At 40.6% G+C, this 25262-nt stretch overlaps 1 protein-coding gene across 1 annotated transcript; it reads left to right on the forward strand.

Annotated features, from left to right (window-relative positions):
- The first annotated feature begins 582 nt into the window (after positions 1-582).
- Positions 583-22082, forward strand: LOC141810533 (uncharacterized). The gene is made up of 12 exons (XM_074698185.1): positions 583-1068; positions 1489-1680; positions 1858-2217; positions 4322-4675; positions 4752-5129; positions 5364-5566; positions 7087-7194; positions 12234-12326; positions 12423-12533; positions 16140-16263; positions 20313-20528; positions 20646-22082. Exons 1-12 carry the CDS (start codon positions 702-704, stop codon positions 21494-21496), a joined length of 3357 nt encoding a protein of 1118 aa, XP_074554286.1. The 5' UTR covers positions 583-701; the 3' UTR covers positions 21497-22082.
- Positions 22083-25262: the final 3180 nt, after the last annotated feature.

A 25262-nucleotide genomic window follows, 5' to 3' on the forward strand; every position in this document is an offset into this window, starting at 1 on the left:
AAAATAAATGCAAATGAAAAAAATGTTGTTGTTTTTTTGTACTTCACTGTTTTGTGAACTAACAGTAGTCTCAGTAGAGTTACGATAAAAGCTATATATATATATATATATATATATATATATATATATATATATATATATATATATATATATATATATATATATATATAGTATCATTCAGAAAACAATCACTGCCGAATATACAAAACGCTACCGTGTGTCTACATATTTGATTAAAAAGTGACTTTGTTGACCTCAAAGCTGAATACTAAGTATCTGTTCTTTGTCTCATACTCTAATGGTTAAAAGAACTGGAGTGACGTTTCTGAAATAGGTGTCCGAAAAGTTTCCTCGCGCCTTTCTGTGGTTTTAGATGTAAATTTGTGAAGTACATAAGGCTCCGACACTTCCTCAGAGGACGTTGCATCTTCGAAGAGAACTTCGGGGTAAAAAGCACATTTCCACTGGCCTGGCACGGCTCGGCTCTGCCACGCTCAGCCAGCCATGCGCTATCGGGTATTACGTCGTCTCCGCCTTCAAGCGAGCTGTGCGTCTCCGAAAGGACCGTCTGATTGGCTCGCGCCGCGCGACGTCACAAAAAAGGGCAAGAGGAAGGAGCGCCATTTTGAAAAAGCAGCACTGAGAAGCTACATCTGCTCCTTGTTTTTGTCTGTTTGAGAACAAAAAGGAAAGAAAAAGACATGACCACACACGTGAACTGGACTTATGAGGAGACAAAGGCGCTTCTGTCAGTGTGGTCAGAAGAAAATATTCAGTCTGGACTTGGGGAATCAGTAAGAAATGAGAAAGTTTATGGGGAAGTGTCACGCAGACTGGCTGCAATGGAGATGTTTCGCTCTGCCAAACAGTGTAGAGACAAGATAAAGAAGCTCAAACTGGAATATAGAAGAATACAGAAATATGGCGGAGGAAGAGGGGATCTTAGAACAAACTTCAGGTGGTATGACACTTTGGACTCCATCCTGAGCGGAACAATAACAACAAGGGACGACAGTGAAGAGTCAGACTCCATGATTCAGAAATTTGTGATTTCTGACATAGAAACAAGTGAGTTAACTTTATTATTCTTAAAGAAAACATCTTTGGTTAGCATGTTACATTGTCTGAAAACAAAATTCATACCAGTAAAAAGTCATAGAGGTGCACAAAGTGTTCAATACTGTAAACAAAAGTTAATTCGACATGTACTGTGGTGAGTCTTAAGGGCTAAAATCACTTTAGCTTGTTTTAATACATTTTAACTGGTTTTATTTTAGTCTTATTATATTTTTCCATTTGACTCCATTTTGTGTTTTTATTGCACTGATTTTATTTCTTTATAAGAGGCGATAAAGTTAAAACTTGTCTTTCAACTGTTACGAGACAGATATTAAACAAAAGACAAACCAGTACAATTGTAATTTTGAGACATTTACTGTTCTGTGCTTGTTTATTGTGGCCATGATCAAATTTATAATTATCTTACAGATGAAGCAACCGCATCAGAAGTACACACAAGCTACAGCAACACATTAATGGACTCCCATGCAACAGTGCCAACACAGTACCCCCCAGTGAACAAACAGGAACCGGATTATTACCCCATTCAGGTAGAGGATTCAGATGGTCCCTCCACAAGTGCAAGAGTGCTCCATGCTCCAGTGCAAACATCCATCAGAGGCGAGTAAACAGATGCTAAAGATTGATGAGACTAACATAGACTGCAGCGTACTCCACCAGTTGTAAATCAAGTTTTTTTTATAAAGACGGAAATACTTTCATCTGAATTGATAACATTAATGTTTGGTGAAATTGTCTCGTAAATTGTGCTTTGTTTATATTTGTTCATACCTCCAGATACCCGCTGGTCAAAAAAAGAAGTCCAAGCGTTGCTGACACTGTGGGCCAATCCTGCTGTTCAAGATGAGCTTACCCTAAATGTGCGGAACAATCAAGTTTACGCCCGCCTCAGTGCCACACTGCAATCCCTTGGATTCAGCAAAACTCCTCAGAAATGCAGGGAGAAAATCAAAAAACTGAAGCAGGATTACAAGAGAATGAAACATGGTGAGCAGAGAAACGGGAGGCAGAGAACAACCACCACTGTTTGGTTTTCCATCATGGATGCTGTTCTCGGCTCCAGGGTTCCCGCTTGGAGAGATCCTAAAGCTGCAAGACTCAGTCAGAAACAGTCACCGATGGAAGTGGATAGTGATGGTGAGTAGAAATGAAATCTTTAAAGGTGCAGTGCTTAGAAATCTGAAATTTATTGACATGGGGTGTTCAGATTTTAGAATAACCCTCGAATAGCTCATGTTGTCTGACATAGTTAGCCTTCAACAATGTCAGAGAGGAAAGAAAACTCTCAGACAGAGAAACGCTGACGTTTGTTAGACTACACCATAAACAATAAACAATGATGTTAACCAATAAACATTGCTACGGAAACGTTCTCCAACAGTATGTTGCACCTTTACCCGTGGAGAAGAAAACAGCCAACTTCAGCATAGTCTTTCAGACCCAACTTTTTATTGATGACTCCCAGCTTGGAAACTACACCATGTTTACTCTCCTCTTAGTTGCTGTCTGTCCCGATTTCTCTTTATTTCTTCCTGATCTTTTTGGACCAAAGTCTGATGATTGTAAAAACATGCATCATATTCATGTGATGCATGTCTGTGTTCTTCATCATTAAGTACACTCAAGGTCAGTTCTTTCATTCAAAACAACCCAAAATATAATAATAATAATACATTTTATTTATATAGCGCTTTTCAGAGGTTGGTGTGTGAGGAATGGAGGTTACAGGAGGAAATGTGATGGTGGAGGAGGTCAGTGAGGTAGGAAGGGGCCTGTGGTGGAGGGCTTTATGGGTGAGGAGGAGAATTTTAAACTGTATGCAGAAGGGGATGGGAAGCCAATGAAGATGTTGGAGGACGGGGGTGATGTGGTCACGGGAGCGGTTGCAGGTGAGGAGGCGTGCAGCAGAGTTTTGAATGTACTGTAGTTTACGGAGGACTTTGGATAATGTTCCATAAAGGATGCTGTTACTGTAGTCTAAGCATGATGTGATAAATGCATGAATAAGTTTTTCAGCAGCAGAAAAGGAGAGGAATGGATGGAAGAGGGCTTTGTTTCTGAGATTGAAAAAGGCTGTTTTAGTGAGGTGAGTGACGTGATGGTGAAAAGAAAGGTTGATGTCAAAAATGATTCCAAGATCACGGATGTGAGGTTATGGAGATAGAAGGGAGTTGTTGAAAGCAAGACTGAAGTCCTGGATGGGGTTAGTGAGGGACTTAGGACAGATGATTATGAGGTCAGATTTGTTGTAGTTGAGTGATAGGAAGTTGTGATTCATCCAAGTATTTATGTCTGTGAGGCAGTTTATGATTGAGGAGTGTGTGTCTGGGGTTATGGCTTTGGTGGAAATATATAGCTGAATGTCATCTGCATAACAGTGAAAGTGAAGGCCATGATGGCGGATGATGTCACCAAGGGGGAGCAGATATATGATGAAAAGGAGGGGACCAAGCACCGAACCCAGGGGGACGCCTTGAGTCAGAGGAGCAGTGTGAGAGGATCTTTACTTCTTCGTCTCTTTCCTATTCTACAACAACAACCCTGTCTTCTTCTTCTAATGTGAAAACAGCAACCGCCCCCTCTCTTCTTCTGCCTGGCTTTCAGGTAGATTTCAGGACCAGTGGCCAGGCTCATATTGAAAACGGTCCTCCAAAATGTGCTGTAGACAAACATGGTCATTTGTTACGTCTGCCTTTGTGAACAGTACCCACAGTAATGTCAATATAAAAAGCATTTTTCTAACTTAAACAGAAAAAAAATATTTTTCACTTATTTGAACATACTTTACACACAAATATAAATATATCTAATTTTTACCGTTTCTGTTCAGCCAAATGTTGCCAGCTTCTAGACACTGCACCTTTAAGTGAGCTTTGTCTTCCATTACCCAGTTTCAGATAAGCTACAGCAGGTGTTGCTAGAGAACAGATAATACGCGTAATGATGCTGCAACAGAATGAATCAGCTGCGTTAAATGAGGAAAGGAAAGGACCATTTTTAGTTCCCTTTGCATTTTATTGGTTTGTATAACTGCAGAGGCTCAAATTTCAACATCTCATTCAGGAAATGGAAATTCCTGCCAGTAATATTTTTCTTTTTCATGCTGTCTATGACAAGTTGTATCAAGTATTCCAGCAAAGTGTTGCAACCCACTCAACCCCAGTCTGCTTTAGTGTCTTCTTTTTTTTAATTTACATTAATGAATCTTTCACCTTCTGTTTGTTTGTCTTCTCTTCTCCAGTGGAAGCTCAATGGATGCCCGATGAAGTCCAAGTCCTCATGACGCTCTGGGCTCAACCAAACATTCAGAAACAGCTTCTAAACCCAGCATTAAAAACTCAAGTCTTCAAGTACCTCAGCAGTGAACTGAAATTAGTTGGATTTAACAAAACACCACAGCAGTGCAGTCATAAAGTGAGCAGCCTTAAAGAAGAGTACAGAAAAATCAAAGAGGAGGACTTAAACGGGAGTGTTCAAAGCAACTGGTTTGCCATTTTGGATGGCGTGCTTGGATCAGATGGAGCTGCTTCCCCTGAGATGGATTCATCTGCTGCTGTGACACAAACTAAGTCATCAGAATATGAACATGAGAAAGGTGTGTGTTGTTTTTAAAGTATCCAGTGCATCTTTTTGAGTTGTTTCCGTTCTTTAACTAAGCAACATTTTCACAGATACGCCGCGAGCTGTTTGGACGTCAGATGAAGTCAAAGTGCTGCTCACTCGTTGGGCAGAAGAGAGCGTCCAGGAGCAGCTCAGATGTTCCCCGACAAATGAACGAGTATTTGCCCAGTTGAGCTCTGACTTGGCCACTCAGGGCTTCGATAAGACCACCAGTCAGTGCAGGACAAAGATTAGACTGCTAAGAGAGAAGTACAGAGTGATCAAGGAGCAGAACGACTCAAGAAAACCAAGAGGGAGATGGTTTGCTGTCATGGATAAAGTCCTGAGTTGGGAAAAGCAGCTGGATGAGACCAAACGAGCATGGAGGATCAGAAATTCAGTCGCCTCATCTCTTCAGACCTTACAGGAAGAGACAGTAGAAGACTTTGGTAAAAAAAAAAAAATGTTTTTCTACTCTAAATAATGGATCTTCGTGTCGCACATGAATGTTCGTTAAATGCTTAACACCACTCAGGTTTATTTTCAACAGCCTGTGCTCACAGTTATTAAGTTGAAGTTGGATTTTGGAGAGCTCAGTTTTTTACCTCTAATTATATTTTTGGGGTTACACTGTTTTTGTTGTGTGAGGACTTAACACATGGCTTTCATTTCCATTTCTGCAGACTGCAGCTTGTCCGTCTCCTCGTTGTGTCTTCTTGTTCCCACTCTACGCCTCATGTGTGCCTTTGCCTGGCATGTGGTCCAGCGTAGTAATGTGATGCAATACGGCAAGGTGGAGGAACTGGTGAGGACGGCGACTGAGCTTGCTCCTGAGCTGCTGACGTCAAAAGAGAAAGTACAAATCCTGCTGAAACTGAGGGCAAGGGTAAGATCATATACGAGGGTTTGTTGCATTTAAATTTAATTTCTGAGTCTTTTGTTTTGTGGCCTTTTTGCAGTAATTAGTTGTGCCAGTATCTGCTGCGATGCAACAGGACCCAGTGCCTTTAAATAGTGTTTGATGTTTCAGTTAGATGTTTTTCTAAAACACTAAATTAGATAATTGTACAGGTACCATCTGAATTCTTGTAAAATCAAACAGTGCCATGTTTAGGTACCTGACACATCTTTGTGACTGTGAAGGAGTGGAAGAGTAGGCAATTTCCCATACTGGACATGAACACAGCATTGCAAGTTTACATATTGAAACATAAATATGTTAAACTGGCAAACTTTGAGATTTGATTATTAAACAAAATAATATTTATTACCACATAAACACATAACTGTACAGGAGCTCCTTTCTGTTCTCTGAGGCAGTCTGTTAAAAGTTTCACATTATATAAACCCTGATCAGGGCTCTGCATTAACACCTGCCAGATGTAGGTGAAACTTTACTTTTGTGAGTACTAAAATCACTAGATGAATTGCCCAATGATAAATGAGGCACCATACCATCTTTTTCTTGAGAAATGAGCACGGTTTGTAGCAAACACAGCTGTTGAGTTATGTCTCACATCTCAATGTACACAGATGCCTCACTCTTTGGGTGGGCGGGATGTGTCAGTCTCATGTGGTCAGAGGAGAGTGGTCCTCTCCTCCTTCTTATCACTTAAACTGCTTGGGGCTGTCTTCACTTCATGTTCGGTACGCTCTGTGGTTCTCCCTGAACGCACAGGAAGCTTCGCTGGTGGGAGGAGATGCTCTCTCACCAGCCCTGGCCCAAAACCTCTCCTTTACGTCTGGGGCGTTTGGCAGTAACTGTAACCACCCCAGAACAAGTGGGCGCATTACGGTTGCTGTCCCTTACAGGCTCTGTGCTGCAGAGATGTGTTCCCCCAGGTGAACAGGGAGATTCCTCCAACCTCTGACAAAACGTTTTCTTAGAGGAGACAGAGACCAGCCACATCGCTCCTTTGTACTGCAGTGGGATCTGGTGTTACACGCTTTAACAAGACCACCTTTTGAGCTACTCCCTCAGATCTCTCAAAAGCTCCTGTACCTAATAAATAATGAAATGTTTGGTTAATTTTTTAGATGTTATTAAGTTTCAATTATGGTAACTATTGTCACTGGATAAACATTCCCAACTTCAGGGTAAGAGTCAATGAAAGCTTTGTTGATCAATGTTCAAATGAATTCAGTTGCTCTCATGATCTGAGAGCAACTTTTTTGCAAAGGAAAAAAATTGTCTAATGGAAATTCGGATTGGCTGGTAACTTCAGAGACTTAGCACCCACATTGGCTGGTGATCAAAAAGGTAAATTAAAAGCCCCAACCCTAATCAAGGTATAAATGGTTTAACAGGATTATCATTACAGCACTAGAACTATAAATAAGAAGAAGAAGAAGAGGAGAAGAAGAAAGATAATAATGATAACAATAATAATGTGTTTTGTGTTTCAGCTGGTGTTGGAATTGTGTCGCAGCGAGAGCACAGCCAGCTGGTCGAGTATCCAGCCTCACCTGGCAGCCATCAAGAGCCTCACGATGGACTCCACCCGTGATCAGGAGGTAAGTCTGCAGGTGTGGAGGAGAACTGAACTAAGGACATGGTCACACTGGAAAACCTTACTTTGCTTAAGCACCTTTAACCCTAAAGTCCAGTTTGTTTGGCCAGTGTGACCGGAGCGTGCTGTGCTGAAGCTCGATTCGCTTCCCTGCTTTAGCACACTTCAGAGAGGTGTGCTTCAGCATGGTTCACTTCATGCATGAGCACAAGCACGCAGATATGAGGTAGGATCCATGACGAACGAACGCCTTGACCGTTCTTCTCAACAATGGTTTTAAAAGTAGGGGGTGTTCGAGGCTGTGTCAGACCAAAACAACTTAACATAAACACAAAAGTCTCTAAAATTGTTGCAGTGTCTCTCTGTCTCATTGAGCTGACTCTGATCAGATTGTGCTCTGTGTAAACAGACGCTTCACGATGATGTAGGCAAGCCATGCATGTGTGTGTGATACCCGCTAAAGTCTGCTTCATATTGGAGTAGTGTGACCGCTGGCCGTACCCTCCATCAGGGGAACGGCGCCTCGGTGGTGCAGTCGGTTTGGATGGCCAGTATGACTTCACCCTAAGAAGTTCCTATAACTTGTTCGCTACCTGTAAATAAAACATGTTAATAGGTTTTTATCAAATCAAGATAGCAACCACCAGCGTGGCAGTGCTGAGGTTTGTGCTTGTGTGACTTCAGGTTAAAGTTCTCGAGTTTATTTGAACATCACATCATTTCAGGAAGCATGGTCGCCAACATGAGCAAAGAAAAGTCAACTTTCACCGGGAACCAAATTGTGCCCAAGGGATTTGTCCCTCCACTGTAAACACTTAGCCTGCTGTGGTTCGAGGTTGAGGATCAAGGTCTTCAGATTAGATGTTTCTGGTTTAGGAGGCTGCAGTCGTCATATCTACAACGCTTGTCTGTCCCGTTTTCTTCCCCTCACATTCAGCACCGCTCCAAAGAAAGATCTGTATCTCTGATGCTCTTTTATGGCCACTACAAGACATTTAACTTTATTACCAGATTAAGGTTATTTGTTTTTTTTCATGCACCCATGAAAGCGTGAAACTAGATGATAGAGGGAGATAAATGTGGCATGCTCTCTCTGAACGTTAATGTTTTGTTTATGGTGTCAGAATTGTTAAACCAGAGCCAGACCATCCCACAGTCACCGCATTTACATTATATAAGTGGTTTTACAAATGTGAAGTTGTAGCGTGGTCCTCAACCACCATCATGTCACAGGATTCATCTGCAGTGTTTGACATGTTCCTAAACTCATGTCTGTGTCTGGAAAAGAGCGTGTAACTGGAAGCAGCTGAGGAGTCAGACCTATGTCCTGATGTCTGATCGTCATGTCGACATGTCGAAGAGCATTTCATGTTCACATCAAAATACTTTTACTTTTTTTTTTTTATTCTTTTTTTATTATGGGTTTCAAGGTCTATAGAATCAATGACAATACATATCATACTTCTCATTTAGCAATCTGTAATTATGCCACAGTAGCCAATAGTAAAATATCCCAGATTTAGTTAGAAGTACAAAAACACATTAAGACCATTTAGGCATCCAGTAAAATATACATATAACCATCTTTTAAAAATATAGTACAATAAGAGCAGGAACTTAAGAGCGTATTCAGACCTGGACTGTTTGGTCCACTTTAAACTGACCAGGGTTCGTCTCCCACGCTGGGACGGACTTTTCCTGCAGGTGTGAACAGACACAAACGAACCCTGGTGCGGACCAAACAACCGGACCAAGACCCACTTTTTGAGGTGGTCTCGGTCCGCTTCCAAACGAACTCTTGTGCGGTTCGCGGTTCTCCAGTGCAGGTCTGTATACAAACCAAGGTCCATCCAAAGTAACTACAGGATACATGTGCCTTTTGGATCTATAAAGCCACCATAACCTAACCGTCTTTAGTTCATACTTGATCCTCCGTCTTCTGTTTAGCCACGCTGTTGCTAGCATGTTGTGGGTCAGGACACACAGAGCATAGCGTCTCCTTGCTGCGCGCATTCGTCTTCGCTGTTCCAAAATTGTAAACGGTGTTGTTAAGCCTTCTTTGAAGGAGCTGCTCTTGAAACTGAAAATGATTTTGCAGCTCTAATAAGAGCACAAACACACATGTTTACTTCCATGTCCAGGTCTGTATTCTGTGTGCCACCCTTTGTCAGTGCTGTCCAATGAGAGCACTGATCGTCACACACGTGGCTGTGTTTACAGAATATAGTCCACTTGCAAAAAGTACAATCTGAATACGAACCACACCAAATGAAAAAAATAAAGTCGACTTTTGGTCTGGACCAAACAAGTGGACCGAAGGACTTTTCTGGTCTGAATACAGCCTAAATTAAGCCCTCCAAATAAGGAATATAAAATAGAACACAAAGATCTACTTAAGATGAATGTTGGTCTTATTGGCATGACATGTATTATCCATCTTTACTATCTTTAAAAAAAATAGTTAGAGCTTTTCTGCTGGCCACACTAAGGATCCAAAATAAGTATTTGATATGAAAAGAAACATTTTCTGTTGTATTTGCACCCAAATTTAACATACTTCTACAGAATGCATGTAATGAATCCAGAGTTCTAGTATGTCTTTATTAGTTAAGTTCACAATGAAATCCTTAATCGACTTCTGACAGAGAATAAATGGGGCGCGAGCTAGTTCAGGCAGTCAACTCGAGCAGCACTGCTATGCACATACCACGTGTCTCACACGTCATAACCATCTTGCAATCACACTCTCTCAATGGGGCGGTCTATTTAAACCGGGAGTCTCCCATCCCCCTCTGCCTGTCAATGCCTTGGCTGCCCTGCGTTTGTAATGCTGCATGTTTCTTTGCCCCCACCACCACCCCAGCAACCACCTGCAGGCTCCGGGGGGGATTATGTTCAGTATGTTTTGCTCATCACTCCTCAATGTCACCATGTAAATTTATTGTGAGGGGTGATGAGGCCGGAGCCTGGACGCCAAACATAAAATATATTTGCTGCTAAATGAACAATTCAAACGTGAGTTGTCTGACTGAACTGTAGATATACACTGCCTGGCAAAAAAAAACGTCACCACCCAAAAAAAAGTCAAACACTGATATTTTGTTTGACCGCCTTTAGCTTTGATTACGGCACACATTCACTGTGGCATTGTTTCAATAAGCTTCTGCAATGTCACAAGATTTAATTCCATCCAGTGTTGCATTAAGCTTCACCAAGGGCTTTCATCGACCATGGTAGAGTCTGAACACTGTCAGTCAGCAATCAGTGAGGTTTACCGGAAGAAAGGCTTCAGTTTGCTAGGGAGCATAAAGATTGGACTCTGGGGCGATGGAAGAAGGTCATGTGGTCCGATGAGTCCAGACTGACCCTGTTCCAGAGTGATGAACCATCAGGGTAAGAAGAGAGGCAGATGAAGTGATCACCCATCATGCCTAGTGCCTACTGTCCAAGCCTGTGGGGGACGTGCTATGATCTGGGGTTGCTGCAGTTGGTCAGGTCTAGGTTCAGCAGCAGTCTGTGCTCAAAGAATGAGGTCAGCTGACTACCTGAAGATACTGAATGACCAGCTTACTCCATCAATGGACTTTTACTTCCCTGATGGCACGGCCATATTCCAAGATGACAATACCAGGATTCATCAGGCTCAGATTGTGAAATAGTGAATCAGGGAGCATGAGACATCATTTTCACACATGAATTAGCCTCCACAGAGTCCAGACCTTAACCCCATTGAAAAACTTTGGGATGTGCTGAAGAAGGCTTTGCTCAGCAGTCAGACTCAACCATCATCAATGAAAGATCTTGGTGAACAATTAAAGCAACACTGAATGGAAATAAACCTTGTGACATTGCAGAAGCTTATTGAAACAATGCCACAGCAAATTTGTGCTGTAATCAAAGCTAAAGGCGGTCCAATAAAATATTAGTGTGTCATTGATTTTTCATGGCTTATTCTACAACTAGTAAGGAGAAAAAAACAATGCTGAGAAGGACAAAAATGATTGTTTCAGGGCTGGGTTGTAACCTCAGTCACAGCTTTGAAGTAAACTCGATAATAGACGGTATTAGGCCACAGTCAGTTAGGCTTGAGTTGTGTGCAGCGACACTGAACCGACTCACAGACAAACACGTCTGCTGTCCTTTTAGCAAACAGAAGGAAAGTGTTACGCTTTTAAGATGAAAAGGCAACTTTAATAAAGAAACATCTCTTCTTTAACCTTTGACCCTCTGAAAGTTATCGAGCGCGTCCATCACGATTTGCCTGAAGCGATGACTCCCGACCTTCTGTTTGTCAGGAAGCGCCCTGTGTTGTTTAGTCTTGGATTTCTTTCTGATGTTTTGTTGATGTTTTCATCTGTGCTCCGGTCCAGATGCAGGGAGAGATTTGTTTGCTGGGTCCCAGAAATGAGGCGTTGGCGTTTATCCTAATTTAATTTTCTCTGATAGTGAATGTTTAGACAACTTGAGGCTCCCTGATTAGTTTTAAATAAGCTTCTCAAAGTTTGAGCATTTGAATCTAGTAGTTGCTTTTTTACAGCTGCACCTTTGATCAAAGTGTGTTGCCTTAATGAGGTTTAACAGATTTGTGCTGATATTGTGTGTGCTGCTTGTTTGTTTGGTTATCACTGAATTATCACCCGGTAGAATCTAGATTAGAGTCGGCCTCTCAGTAGGGGTAGCTCCAAGGCTGGATTCAAACCTCATGGTGGGCAACCCAGACCGCTAGGCCATCTGTGCCCCAAGTGTTGTCTCATTCTGAGTCAGACGATTTTGAGTACTTGCAGACTTGTGCACTCAACTACTTTCCAGGTGATCACAGTAAAGTCTGTAAGGATTTAGGGTTTTGGGTTTGGGATGGGAGAATTGCTGCACCTCTGGGGTAAAAACAGATTTTAAAGAATAACACACTGGTAGTTTCTCACTTTACTTAACTGACACTTAAAATCAAACAAACACTGTGTTGGTTTGTCCCCCCAAATTAGAATTAAGCTGAAGAAACCAACATTTACTGTCTAATCTGTTTATTTTCACTTCACTCAACAGGAATCAGAGGATCTGGAAAAGTCCAAGTCCAACTTTGTGGAGGTTGTTGAGAGGATACTCCAGGACACAGAGGAGAGGAAGATATTTTTTAAGGTCCAACAAACTTCTTGCTGGTATCATATTTTTCAGTGTAATATTTTCAGTCAGACTGCGTCCAGAGGTTAAACTAACTCTTTTTTTATGTTCCAGGAAGTCTTTCCGATTCATTATGGCCAGCAGTTTCAAGCTACTCTGAAAGCGTTGGTGTGGAAGTTCATCTCCAGACTTGATCATCTTATGCCTGTTCCAGATATTAAACAGGTACAGCTCGTTCCTAGATAATTAAGAGCAGGGGTCTGAAACTCCAATTACCTCAGGGCCTCTGAGCATCCAGTCTTGTCTTAAAGGGGTCCACTTCAGGTGTATAAAAAAGGAGGTAGCATTGGAAACCCTTACGGCTGTAATACACCAAATGCCTCTGCAGTGTGTCTCCATTACGACAAACGGATCAAATAGGTTTCATTCAAATCAATAAGGGGTGCACCGATCACAATTTTCTGGCCTCTCACCGATCTTTAAAAAGCTGATCTGACAATACGGATTTTTATTTTTTATAACTGACAGCATTTACCTTCAATGTACCAATCTTATTTTATTGAAAATCATTGAACAATACCTGTGAAACAATAAAATCTTTATGTTTTAGCTCAAACAACCAAAAAAGTGTCCTGAGTTTTAGGTCTCAGAGCAAAAAGCAAAAAGGGCTGGCTGTCAGGCCTTCATGGAGGATCAGTTTCATATGTAAGGATGGGCTGATTACCAAACACCGATCCCCCAGAACTAAGGAAATTGGCCCTGATCAATTGGTGCATGTCTAAAATCAATGTGTCAGCGTACACTGGATCCACTCTGTTGTGACTAATACGCAGCCCTCCTATTTTTGTGGGACACAAAGCTGTCACTCATAAATTCAGCATAGCAAAGATCAAGAGGGACAGGAAGTGGTGACCGAAAACTACCTAAAAACACCCAGTGACTTTCAAAATAAAAAAACGTGTCAAAATCAGTTTGTATTTAGCTTGACTACAGCGAAAAACAGACATAATGAGCAGAGCCAGACCAGTAGTCACCAGGTTTGAGGTTTAACAGCCCAACATGAATGAGGAGAGACTTATCAATGGAGTGGGAAGAGCAGGAACTCCTCGGTTCATGACTCCAGCTGCCTGACAGTCATGCAGCTTGTCGGCCTGAACACGCTGTCAGTGTAAGTTGACAAACGCAGTCAAGAGCAGCGCAATGGAGTCACACTGTAGATGGATCTGGTGTATTTGAGGCGTTAGAAAGGCTTGAAAAATGGACATCTTTCAGTGGAGGTCCTACTTTGATTCTCCTCCTCTCTTGCTCTTTGGAAATCATTTTGTTGAAAGCTCTTTCTTCAGCCATGCAGCTCAATGTGCCCACTCATTTCCCTGATACTTTCCATACTGCTCCATGCTTAGTTGAATAATACCACATGAGGTTAAACTTCTTAAGAACAGGAACATTCTTTTTGCATATGAGACAGGTGGGATTCCCTTTCAACTCCACAGAAATAATCAATCTCCCACTGCTCCTGATTCACTTAATGCCTGATATCAATCTTTCTTCATTCGTCCGTTTTTCTGTGTTACAAATGATGATTTTTTCTGATGAGGTACATGTGGTGAATTTGCTGCATTCAGGGTCGGCTCGAAAATCAGATATTTCTTCTCTACTCATAACTGGCTGTAAAAAAATTGACTTCATCTCACAAAACTGTCCCTCCTCTTGGCTGGCTGCAGAATGGGTCAAGAACTCTGTCCCCCTGTCATTCTAGATGAGCTGTGGTCAAACTTTAAAAAATAAAAACACCTGGTAGGCATGTTTCTCACATCCATACGCTGAGGTGATATCAAGATATTAATGGGCTACTTTGTGTTCAAGTCCTCTTTTTTCTGAAAAGTTTCTTTTTCATTAGTTATTAGAGGATAAAAACAGGATTTTACGCCAGGCTTAACAATGATTGACAGCTAACTTACTTGTGTATTGTTTTCAGTGATGGTAAGATATGCCAGGAAGGAGAGCCAAGAAGAGATTCGACTCTCCAAAGAAAAAATACATATTCTTTTTGTCACCCGGCTCCACTCAGAATATCTGAGTCGCTCATAGTTTGTACTGCACAGACTCTGGCAGCACAATGGCTGTGCCTGTGACGGGGGGCTTCAAAACCATATAATGGTAAAAGGCGGAGCCCCATTGTTGATTCATCATACAGTCTGTGGTTAGATTTTACTATGAATTGATATGAAATGATGAGCCGTATGAAATGGTGTGGCTGACCGTGTTTCGCCCATGGGCCACAAGTTCAAGCCCCCTGATGTTGTGCCCTGGTTTAAATTTTGGTTTTATTTGTATCAGATGGAATATAATGGCTTTAAAAACATCAAACATGCAACTAGGCCTGTCACGATAATCAATAAATCGATTAACTGAACGATCAATAAAAACATCCTTGGTAAGTTTGCCAGCCTCAATAAACTGACACATGCATGTTTGTTTTCCTCCTCTCTTTCCACCAAAGAGGCTGAATGAGAAGATGGCTCACTACATCTATCTTTCCTAACATCGGGGTGCATAGGTTCTATAGCAGATTTAGCAGATTTATAGCGGAGTGAGCATCTGTCAAAAATGTGATCTTTGGGGTGAAGACGGTGCTGCTCGCGCGTACACACGGAGAGAGCTGAAGCGAGCGTCCTGAGGGGTAAGGAGGAAACACACGCTAATATGAGTGATGGCACCAAAGATACGGTTCCTAAGCCGCATGCCACAGTCCCAGTGTGGGAATATTTTGTTTTTTATCAGAATGAACAAAGTGTGAGCTCATGAGCACCAACGAGCTGATATGACGCATTTGTTTGAAAATGGTGGCGACGAAGAAGAAGAAGGGGAGGTGCCTTGTTCTTTGACAATCCGCTCTTACTGAGGCTTTTGGTCTGCAAAGTAAATAGAAATAAAGCGCCAAATGGTGGGCGCTCAAAGACAGCTACATTGCCAAAGAAATGCAGCCCTTCAATACGGTTGAAAGCCAGAAATGTTCAAAATGTTTGACAGACAGTACGGATTGACTGGGAAAAAGTATATGTTACAAACAATTCAGGAACTGTATAAACTCCCTTTTATTTAGGCTGTAGTTTTTATTGTTGTTGTTTTTTTTGGAGTTTCATTTTTTCTTTAGAGACAGGGTCTATGTTTTATTGTTTTTGATTAGTATTCATTATTTTCATTGACATGTATTTTTTCTAAAAGAGAGTCCATTTCACTTTCATTGTATTTTTTCTCTCTTTCTTATTTTTTAAATTTATTATATTTTTTGTTTAATTTATTTTATTTAAAAGATCCTGACCTTTTAATTACAGTTAAATACTCTGGAGAAATTAAAGTTTCTTGCTTTTGATATGGTGTACTCACTTTATTATCCCATTTATCATAATTACATCAATGAGAAAATGGGGAAAAAATCAAAATAATATTGACAATAATATCATTTATCGGCAATAATATTTTGGACAATTATCGTCTAGCAAAATCTGTTATCGTGACAGGCCTACATGCAACAACTCAACAACAGTTGGGTTCATTTTTCCCCCTAACTATTTAAGTGTAATGCATCATTTTAGCACTTGAAGTGCTATTGTGATGTGTGACTTTGCACTATGATTCTCCTAGGCAACTGTACCTACTAGAGGAGTGTTGTTGTGTGTGTTACACTGACAAGTTATCACAGCCTGATTCCTGAGCTGCAGCAAATTACGGGAAGAACATATTTTGGATAGTTCATGTTGACAGCAGTGTCCAAACATTTTGCAATAAAGTTTTAAATGCATGATGAACTGTGTGTGTTCTTTACAGACTGCAGAGTGGCTAAGCGGCGCCCCCTCTGTTGTGGAGGAATGTGAACATCTGGTTTTGAGGCCAGATCAGATGAAGGAGCTCTTAAGTTTCCACCAACAGCGAACAGGATTTACAAACAAAGGTGAGTCCTCTTCTAAAGCGGTACAGAAAATAAACTCTGCTGCCTCTCAAAGTAAATCTCTGCAGAAACAGTTCATCAGAAATTTGTTCCAGGAGGGATTATAATCTCTATGTTTTTAGCCGCTATATTATACAATAAACAGCATTACAGCACTTATTCACCTCCATCAGTTTGTAAATTTTGCGTGCCGGTTTGAAGGAAAAAAAAAATCAAGTCAGGCTGTTTGTCAGAAAAGCTTCAGGTTCTGTGAAGAAATCTGAGCAGCAGCCAGAGACATGGTAAAGATGTATGCTCTCATGTTGCTGTAGCATGTTGTGCAAATAGAATGTGGATTCCTTACTCATGTGGAATTCATGTGTTCATTATTCTGCTGCGTTTAGCAGAACAGACTTGGTTTGAATAGTATATAATGTATGTTTTAATTCAGGTGTAATCACCTGAACGTCAATATGTTTTATTTTGACGTATATTTCCACGAAGGAGCAGGTTGTCTTCCTCTCTTTAGCACAGCAGCTGCTTCAAAGCCACTGTGTCTTCTAACCACTTGTTCTTCATAATATTTCCATTTATAGAAAATTTTAGACACTGTTTCCTCTCTTCCCTGAAATCTGGGAGGCTTCTCACCACAGCTCTGCTTTTCCTGTCCACATCCTGCATCTCTATCCTCCATTTCCCCTCTCTTTTCTCCTCCTCAACTGTGACAGTAGGGGGAGGTAAAGCCTACAGCCTAACCCGGCAGAGAGAAGCTTTTTTTCTCTTCACCTTTCTTCATTTTTTGTTTCTTTGCTTTCCCTCTCTCTGGTGGGAGGTCTGGCTGCCAGGGTGAGCTGTCATTCTTTCCTCAGGTGTAGTGGCTCTTTCTTTGACAGAGCAGTGATTTACCGGCTCTCACCATCACCACCTTTCCAGCCTCATCTGCCTTAAAGGGATAGTTCTGTTTTTTCCTTTTCTTTTAAAGATGTGGCTGTCTGAGGTATTTAGTCATAGTAAGTGTTTACCCACAGGGCTTTCTCTGTGGTATTTGGTCTTTCTTGAAAAAAGAAACTCACAGAACAAACAGAACCTGAACTATCAATCACTGCAGGTGAGTTCTGTCGCGTCTCAACATTTAGCTAATTACAGAAACCACTGACCCAAACACGAATGTCAGTGTTAGTTTGTGCTTCACTGATAACACTTTCTGCTCCTGTCTGACATAATTTGAATCAACAAATGTAGAAAACTATGACAGTAAAGACTGTGGAGGTCGTTTCAGCCAAATCTTCCCCTTCAGCAGCTCATACACTGTTTTTTTTTTTTTGGTTTTTTTTTTTGAGAAGAGGCTGATGGTTGTTTCATGAAGCAATCAAAAACTCTGAGAGCTGAAAAATTTTTTTAAAAAACCTTTCATTATGCATTCCTGCTTTTCTGATCCAACATCTGAGAGTTGAAGAAACAGTAAAACATTCAGTGAGTAATTCAGACATCCATCGAGCTCCGTTATCCTCTGGTTCAGAAAGATCCTGAAATACTCCAGTAACCACGTCCCACAGACTCACTACAATAGAATCACTCTTTATTTTTTGGGTAGTTTATTTTTGAGCCTGAGCACTGAGGGTATATGTACAACAGAGGTTTGGGGGCAGGTTAAAGAAATAAAGAGTAAATTTATGAGATTAATTTTATAGATTTAAGAGAATAAAGTTGTTTTAGCCTACAGCTAGGCTGTCAGGAGAGCAGCAGCCATGTGCACAAAAACAAAGGAGCACAGAGCAAACTTTCATATAGGTTTCACAAATGAGGAATTATTCCATCTTTTGGCTCATCAGCATAACACAATCTTAAGTATAAGGACCCTGAAACGATAGTTGAGGAACTGGGGCTTTGTTAAGAATTTCAGCAGAGTTAGAAAGATATTCACAGATTCGTCTTTCCCACTGCTTTTACAAAAACAACATCTCTCTGCAATCACAGCAAGATGGACTGCAAGCCACAAACATGTTTCTTCTCTATGATACAGAACTATCAAATTATTTCACCCAGGAGAGGTGCAGCATCATCAAACTCATTTTACGCATGTGATCTCACGTTTTTTTGTACTACCTTTCTCAGATCTTCTAATATAGACTAAAACCAAGACTTTACTCTCGTAAATCTTGTGTTTACTTCTTTTTGTTTTTCTTTAAGTGACCCTAGTCCTCCGTCGTCTATAAAGGCCCTCTTGGAATGCAAAGACTTTGTTGTCCTCCCCCCAGCTCTGTACAGCTGAACACTGCTCTGCAAAAAGAGGAGAAAACAACCAGGGGAAAAATGACAAGAATTTGTTATTAAACTGGTGGATCATCAGTGGGTTGTAAGGAGAGCTTTAAAATGCAAAAAAGAAACGGTTGCAAGAGAAAAAAAAAACACATGATAGGTAATTTATTGAAAACTGCATTTCAAACAGGCTGTACATCAGCTGATCCAAAGCTAAGGACCAAAAAAAAAAAAACATATCTAAAAGTGTCAAAAACGACTTAAATTCATTTTGGTTGCTTGGTGCCATCAGCAGCTGTAACCACTTTAATTTGTCTTCACAAACGGCTCGTTGTGTTCTCCAACTCAGCACATGTGAAATCTTTTAGAGTCTACTACTTGATTTTTATCACATGACCCCAAGGGGCTCTTAAGAACTTTAAAACGACTGTTTTACATCATCTAAACTCAGCAGCGATGCTTGGTTGTTCACCATGCTTGTAGCTCATCAGTCTCGCCAAGAAAGTCTTTTACTGTTGCTGTCAGGAGGTCATGGCAGAGAGAATGACTGGATGAAAATGAAACAGGGGACAGGTTTCAGTGCAGAAATTGTTCTTAAACTTTTGATCTCCTGATTAAGGGTTTCAGTTTATATGCAGGTTTTTGACAAATTAGCTACTCTGTGTGTTGTCTCTCTGTTTTTTCTTTTTGCATTTTTAAAGTTCTACTTTCAACCTGACAACAAACTAACAGTGTAAAGTGTGAATTCTTGTCCTTTTTCCCACGTTTGATTTTGTTTAGGAGTATATGTCTGGCAGATCTGAGAATATTGGGGAAAAAAATGGCGCTAAGTGTTAAAAATGTCCAGACAGTTTACAGTGAGATTGATGTTAGAGTCTGGACTGGAGGTTCTTTGGAGTCCCTGCGAGGAGTTTCTAAGTGACCTGAAAAATTCGGATGTATGCCTGATCGTAATCCTCTTCCAAATGATATTATTAGCGCCAACATAGGTTATGTTGTTTAATTGTGAGAAGAGAGATCTGTGTCTTTCTCTGCTGAAAACAATTTCTGTGATTAATTTTGTAGCGATGGTGGACACAGGAGCCTAACTGTCAGACAGAAAAAGGACAGAAGAGCAGAAGAATGATAAACAGGGGAGAAATAGAGCCAGAGCTAAAGGCTAAAAGGGCTAAACAGTTATTCTGCAGTGGTCTGTTCAAACTTGAGAGTCTATCAATAAAATGAAGAGTGAGGTTATGTTAGCTCTGCTTGGAAGTTGATATACTGAGGCATAACAAGGGCTCACTAACATCTGACAGACTGTTTCAGAGCCCCGGGCTGCCAGTAGTGCTAAATATAGCCCGCTACTAAACTGCATTATAAAGTTTGCTTGTTGTCATATTGCAAACTGTAGCTCTACCTAACTGTTGATAAATATCTTACCTTGTGGCGTTGCATCTAGTAAAACATTGTCTTTAACAAAGAAAAGTAGAGTTAGAAATCTGATCTCCATTCATTTTCAAAACAAAAACACGCCTTGTTAAGGGTCAGGTCTTCATGACAGTGTGCATAAGACCCCAGGCCAACAGGTGGCAGTGTAATTAAAACAGATCCTCCTCACAGCCTCTTTGATTTACTAAATGATGTGACAGTGATGATATTAATGGAATTAATTCATCGCTTTTCAGTTACAAAGTCATAATTTCAGATTGAAGCATTGGTAACTTAGTAAATGTGTTTGTTTTGAATCAATGATCTGTTTTGAATTCAGTCTTTTTACCCTTAGTGTGAAATGAAAATCTCATTATGTTGCTTTTTTGAATGTCTCTTCACAGGCTCCTCTCAGACTCAAAACATATTTTTGCCAAGACTTTCTCTTCCTCCAAAACCAAACAAACAACTTCATCTAGAGAACCTGCCTGCATATGACGAAGATGATGGACTGTTTTATTACAGTGAGGATGAGGAGAGCCCAGATGATGTTACACCGACTCAGAGAGTGTGCATTGAAGGAGATGAAGTGAAAGACCTAAGAACTGAGAACTGCTCAAGTAAGACATCTTCAACACACGTTTCTGTGCTGAATTCCTTCATTGGATGATTACTGCATTAAAAAGATATTTTCATTCAGAGAGGTTTTAAAATCAAAATACTTTTTTGTATTTCAGATTTTTCCCCCTCAGGACAGCAGACCTCGTCTTTGTGTTCCTCCACTGACAGCCAGGCCACAGGTAAAATGCAACACACCAGAGAAGTTGATCTGATCCAGGATCCCGGCAGACTTCAGTCCAGGGAATCTAAAAGACCAAACATTGTCCAGAAAGCAGGCGACAACACGTTCAATCCTGAGAACAAGGGCGCAGGGTTCACCTGTGAGTACTGTGGGAAGTTCTTCAGGTTCATTTCTTCCCTGAAGGACCACATAAAAACACACACTCTGCCTTTCCACTGTGACAAGTGTGACAAGAAATACGCTTCCATGTCCTCGCTGCATTTGCATCGCATGAATCACACGGGCGAGACGCCGTTTTTATGTTCCTACTGTGGACGAGGCTTCAAAACTGCACACAGCCTGAGTGCGCACGTTCCCATACACACAGGAGAGAGACGCTACAAGTGCCACATCTGTGGAAAGACCTCCATCCAGCATATGTCCAGACACATGCGGATGCACCGAGGGGAGAAGAACTACCTGTGCACAGAGTGTGGGAAGGCTTTCCTCTCCTCCGGCGAGCTGAAGCTCCACACCAGATCCCACACGGGAGAGCGGCCGTACACCTGCAAACACTGCGACAAAACCTTCATCGCAAAATGCTTTTTGACTGTGCATATGCGCAGACACACAGGGGAGTGTCCCTACAAGTGCACAGTGTGTCCCAAGGCATTTCATACTCTGAGAGGGAAAAAGACCCACATGAAGATCCACACTGACCTAAAGTCTTTCCAGTGTTTGAAGTGCGGCAAAATATTCAGACAGGAAGAGACTTATAAAGCTCACATTCAAACACACACTGACTGACTGTAGAAGCTTTTTATATGAGTTTTATTCTACAGAATTAGAATTTTCAATGTTTTTCACCTGATGGAAAAAACATTGAAAATTCTAAGTAATCTCTTATTTAGCATTTAAAATGTAAAATCTGTTTAACCTTCTGTAGCTCCATCCACCATCCAGGACTGTTGCTGCAATTTTTCACAAAGCTATGCAAAAGCTATCCTTCCAAAGTAAAACAAGTTGATGTGAGCCACATGTATGAGAGAAAACTTTTCATCAGTAGTGTAAAAATGATTGATTTTTGAAATGACAAATCAAATAAGGACTGAAAATAAAGACAACAGCTGCAGACGGTTTATGAAAAACTGGTTCTTCTTCACAACATCACACTTTGAGGTTCTGCCCCAGACATGTCCAAATTAAAGCTTTCCAGTTCATGAGCTCCCTCCTTTAAAGGTGCAGTGGGTAGAAATTAGAGTTTTAGCGTCATGAAGCAGTCAGATCAAAGAGGATCCTGAGGATGGCGTCATTTATTCTGATCTCATGATGATGGGCGTTACTGTGGGACGTGTCTCATAGCTGTAGACACAAGAGGCAGAAAGCTCCATGACAGCAACATCACCCTCTGATAGCTGGGGATGGATGCCTTTCACATTTGAATCAATATGGTACCAATGCCCTGTACCTGGCACTCAGTTTCTGTACTCATAGGTACAAATTTTCAGAATTTTTATTTGTGTTTATGTGGTAATAAATATTAGTGTTTAATAATAAAATCTCTAAGTTTTTACGATTGTACATTTTTATTCTCCAATATGTTAACTTTCAATGCTGTGTTCATGTCCAGGAGAGGAAATTGCCTATTTTTCCACTCCCTCACAGTCACAAGGATGTGTTAAGGTGCCTTATCATGGGACCTTTTGATTTTACATGAATAGGTATTACAGACTAAATTTGGTCGGTACCTATAAAAGTACCTTATTTGGTACCCAGCCCTACTGATAGCTCATGTCGTTTGACAGAGCTAGCTATCAACGATGTCAGAGAAAAAAGAAAACCCTCCGACAGAGAACCGCTGACGTTTGTTAGACAATACCATAAACCAGGGGTCCCCTAACTTTTTCCAATTAGGGCAAAACAATTTTTCCCTTCTCTGATGGGATCTTGACAGGGTAAAAAAGAAATCAGAAAATAAATAATAACACTATTTATGAAATAAATAATAACTAAATAACCCTTTTCAGGTTTTTTACAGAAAAAAATACCATTAAATAACTTTATTGTAGACACCACTGTTTGCAGCTCTCTCTCATTAACTTAACTGTGAAAACCAGAAACCAAGCAGGCTAAAAAACCAAACTAAGTGATACAACACTTACCAGCACAATACATTTCACTACTAGTATGGTTGTGAAACATGATTTTTTTTTTTTTTTAAGGGAGGGGTTTCAGATAGGGCACAAACTGCCGAAGGGTGGAAAGTTACGTTCTATGCATATGTAAGTCTCGATCACGTGGTCAGACTGGAAAAAAACCTTCCTGATCTTTTTGGACCATAATCTGATGAGTTACACTCATGTGATGCTTGTTTGTAATTCTCCATCAGAAAATAATCTCAATGCGAATGATCTCATGTTATCGCTGTATTCTAATACAACAACAACAACCAACAATCGCTTCTTATACTGTAAAAACAACAACTCTGCCCTCTGTCTTCCCTGACAGCCAAGTAGATTTCTGTCCCCCAAATCTGCAGTAGACATCAGAAACATGGCCATTTGTTATGTCTGCATATGTGAACAGAAACTATGGTTGTATGAATATAAAAAGCTTTTTTCTAACTTAATTAAAAGTAGACTAAAGTTTTATGGGGATTCTTGTACACTTATAAAATACTTAACAAACATATTTAAACTTTTGATCTAATTTCCACTGTTTCTGTTCAGCCAGATGCTGAAAACTTCTATACACTGCACCTTTAAGTCTTGTTCAGAGGATTCCACTTATCTGTTTATCAGAGAAGAACAATAAAAGCCCTGGAAGGATTGTTGTAGCGGGTTGTGTAACTGACTAATATTTATGAGCTGTCACATTCCATAGGCGGCAACATCAGAGGATCTGCACAGACAAATGCCTAACCAGATTCAGACAGTCAAGTCTTCGTAGGATTCTCTATTTGTGTCATCAACCGTTACTTCCCTGAACACTGACATCAAATTATGCAAATCATGTTGCAACGTCTAGTTCAACGGCTAATGTGGCCAACTACCTGACACCACAAGTGTCACATACTTCAATCAACAAACAACCGACACCTCTTGAACAATATCAAGGATTAATTTTTTTTTTTGGCCACATTTGGAGAAGCCTGTGAATTGGTACAGGCCTAGATACACTGCTGTGACACATTTGGCATTAAACCAGGCCTAGTACTATGTATGAACACACCTTGTTAGCGTGCATTCAGCTTTTCTAGGGAACCTGACAGTCAGTGTGAATCATGTTGCCACGTGATTGTTGGAGAAGTGATAGAGGCCGATCTTCCTCTATGTTGAGGAGCTAGAAGTGAAGGCTGAGTGAACCTGTGTTAGCTTGAGAGAGCCGCTGTGTAGCTAAATGTGTTCATTTCTGACTGAAAGATATCATCTTTGGCCTCTGTGTATCCACTGGTGTGCGTTCAAAGAAAATAAGATGAGGAGAAATTTAAATATTTGGGAATAATTTCTCAAAAATACAAAAAATTGCCTAATAAACTTCTGGTGTCAAGGAAAAATATTAAATGTTAGTTTTACTACTGCAAAAGTCGAAATTAATATCACAATGCATCATTGGTAATTTAATATTTATCATTTTGGTTAAAGTGTTAACTAGAGGATACAATGAAAAGTCAATATATTTTAATCCTTAAACAAAAATATTTCTTAAAAACCAATGCACATCTCTTTGTACAGTTTGGCTACTGGGGGTAGAGAGACACTGTTTGGTGTCTTCAGACAGCGTGGCTCTTAATTAATCTGAGAAAAAGTTGTTTGTCATTATTTGTGTGTACTCATGGTCCGAGTAAGTTCTGTTTTTGTTCGCAGTGAAAGAATAAATTCAAGTCAGAATGAATACCAGATTTGTGGTTAAAATGTTTGTTTGCATAGTGTCAGATTTTATTTGTGCCTATGCACTGTTAGTGAATGTGATCCAATGTGCCTACTCACATGGAATTGTTCAGGGGTAGACATATAGGGAGGTCTTTTCAGCTCTATCCCTCTAATATAGAGGGGTTATTTGTTTGGCAACAACAGCGGATGTGCACGCATTTCGACTGGAGAAGTATTGTGGAGTACAATGGTTTGTCAAGCGACATGAAGGAGTTTAACACAATTTTTAACTATAGTATCATCACTTTGGCGGATGGTAAACGGCTTCCAGGTTTGTGAAACAGCAGTGAGTGGATAGAAGAGATCAGCAAGTGGACAGACATTAGGTGGACAGACGTTTTTAGCAGAGAAGTGTCCAGAGAGGAAATTAAACACACAACTGTCCCTCGATGATCATGACTGCATTATCCGTGGACACTTAGCAGACTGCGACAGACCAGGACGTAAACGTGTCAATAAATCAGAAACCCTCCCAAACCAAAAAAGCACACAGACTGCTGAGTCTGAGACCAGGTTCATAATAAAAGAACCAGAAAACTACCTCCAGAAAACTGCACCAAATCAGAATATTAATGGTTGTGTATTTCAGGGTTACTGATAAGACTGGTTAATGTTCAGATTTTATGATTAAAATACAACTA

Source organism: Halichoeres trimaculatus, unplaced genomic scaffold (assembly GCF_033239565.1).
Source record: "Halichoeres trimaculatus isolate MK-OKI-2021-1 unplaced genomic scaffold, fHalTri1.1 fHalTri1_scaffold_21, whole genome shotgun sequence".
NCBI classification, from domain to species: domain Eukaryota; kingdom Metazoa; phylum Chordata; class Actinopteri; order Labriformes; family Labridae; genus Halichoeres; species Halichoeres trimaculatus.

What these genes read in the sequence shown, in the direction of transcription:
- LOC141810533 (XM_074698185.1), top strand. Translation starts at nt 702, where the DNA reads ATGACCACACACGTGAACTGGACTTATGAGGAGACAAAGGCGCTTCTG. An exon ending in AGTGCAAACATCCATCAGAG is followed by an intron (nt 1,681 to 1,857) that starts GCGAGTAAACAG and finishes TCATACCTCCAG; the next exon opens with ATACCCGCTGGTCAAAAAAA. An exon ending in AGAATATGAACATGAGAAAG is followed by an intron (nt 4,676 to 4,751) that starts GTGTGTGTTGTT and finishes ACATTTTCACAG; the next exon opens with ATACGCCGCGAGCTGTTTGG.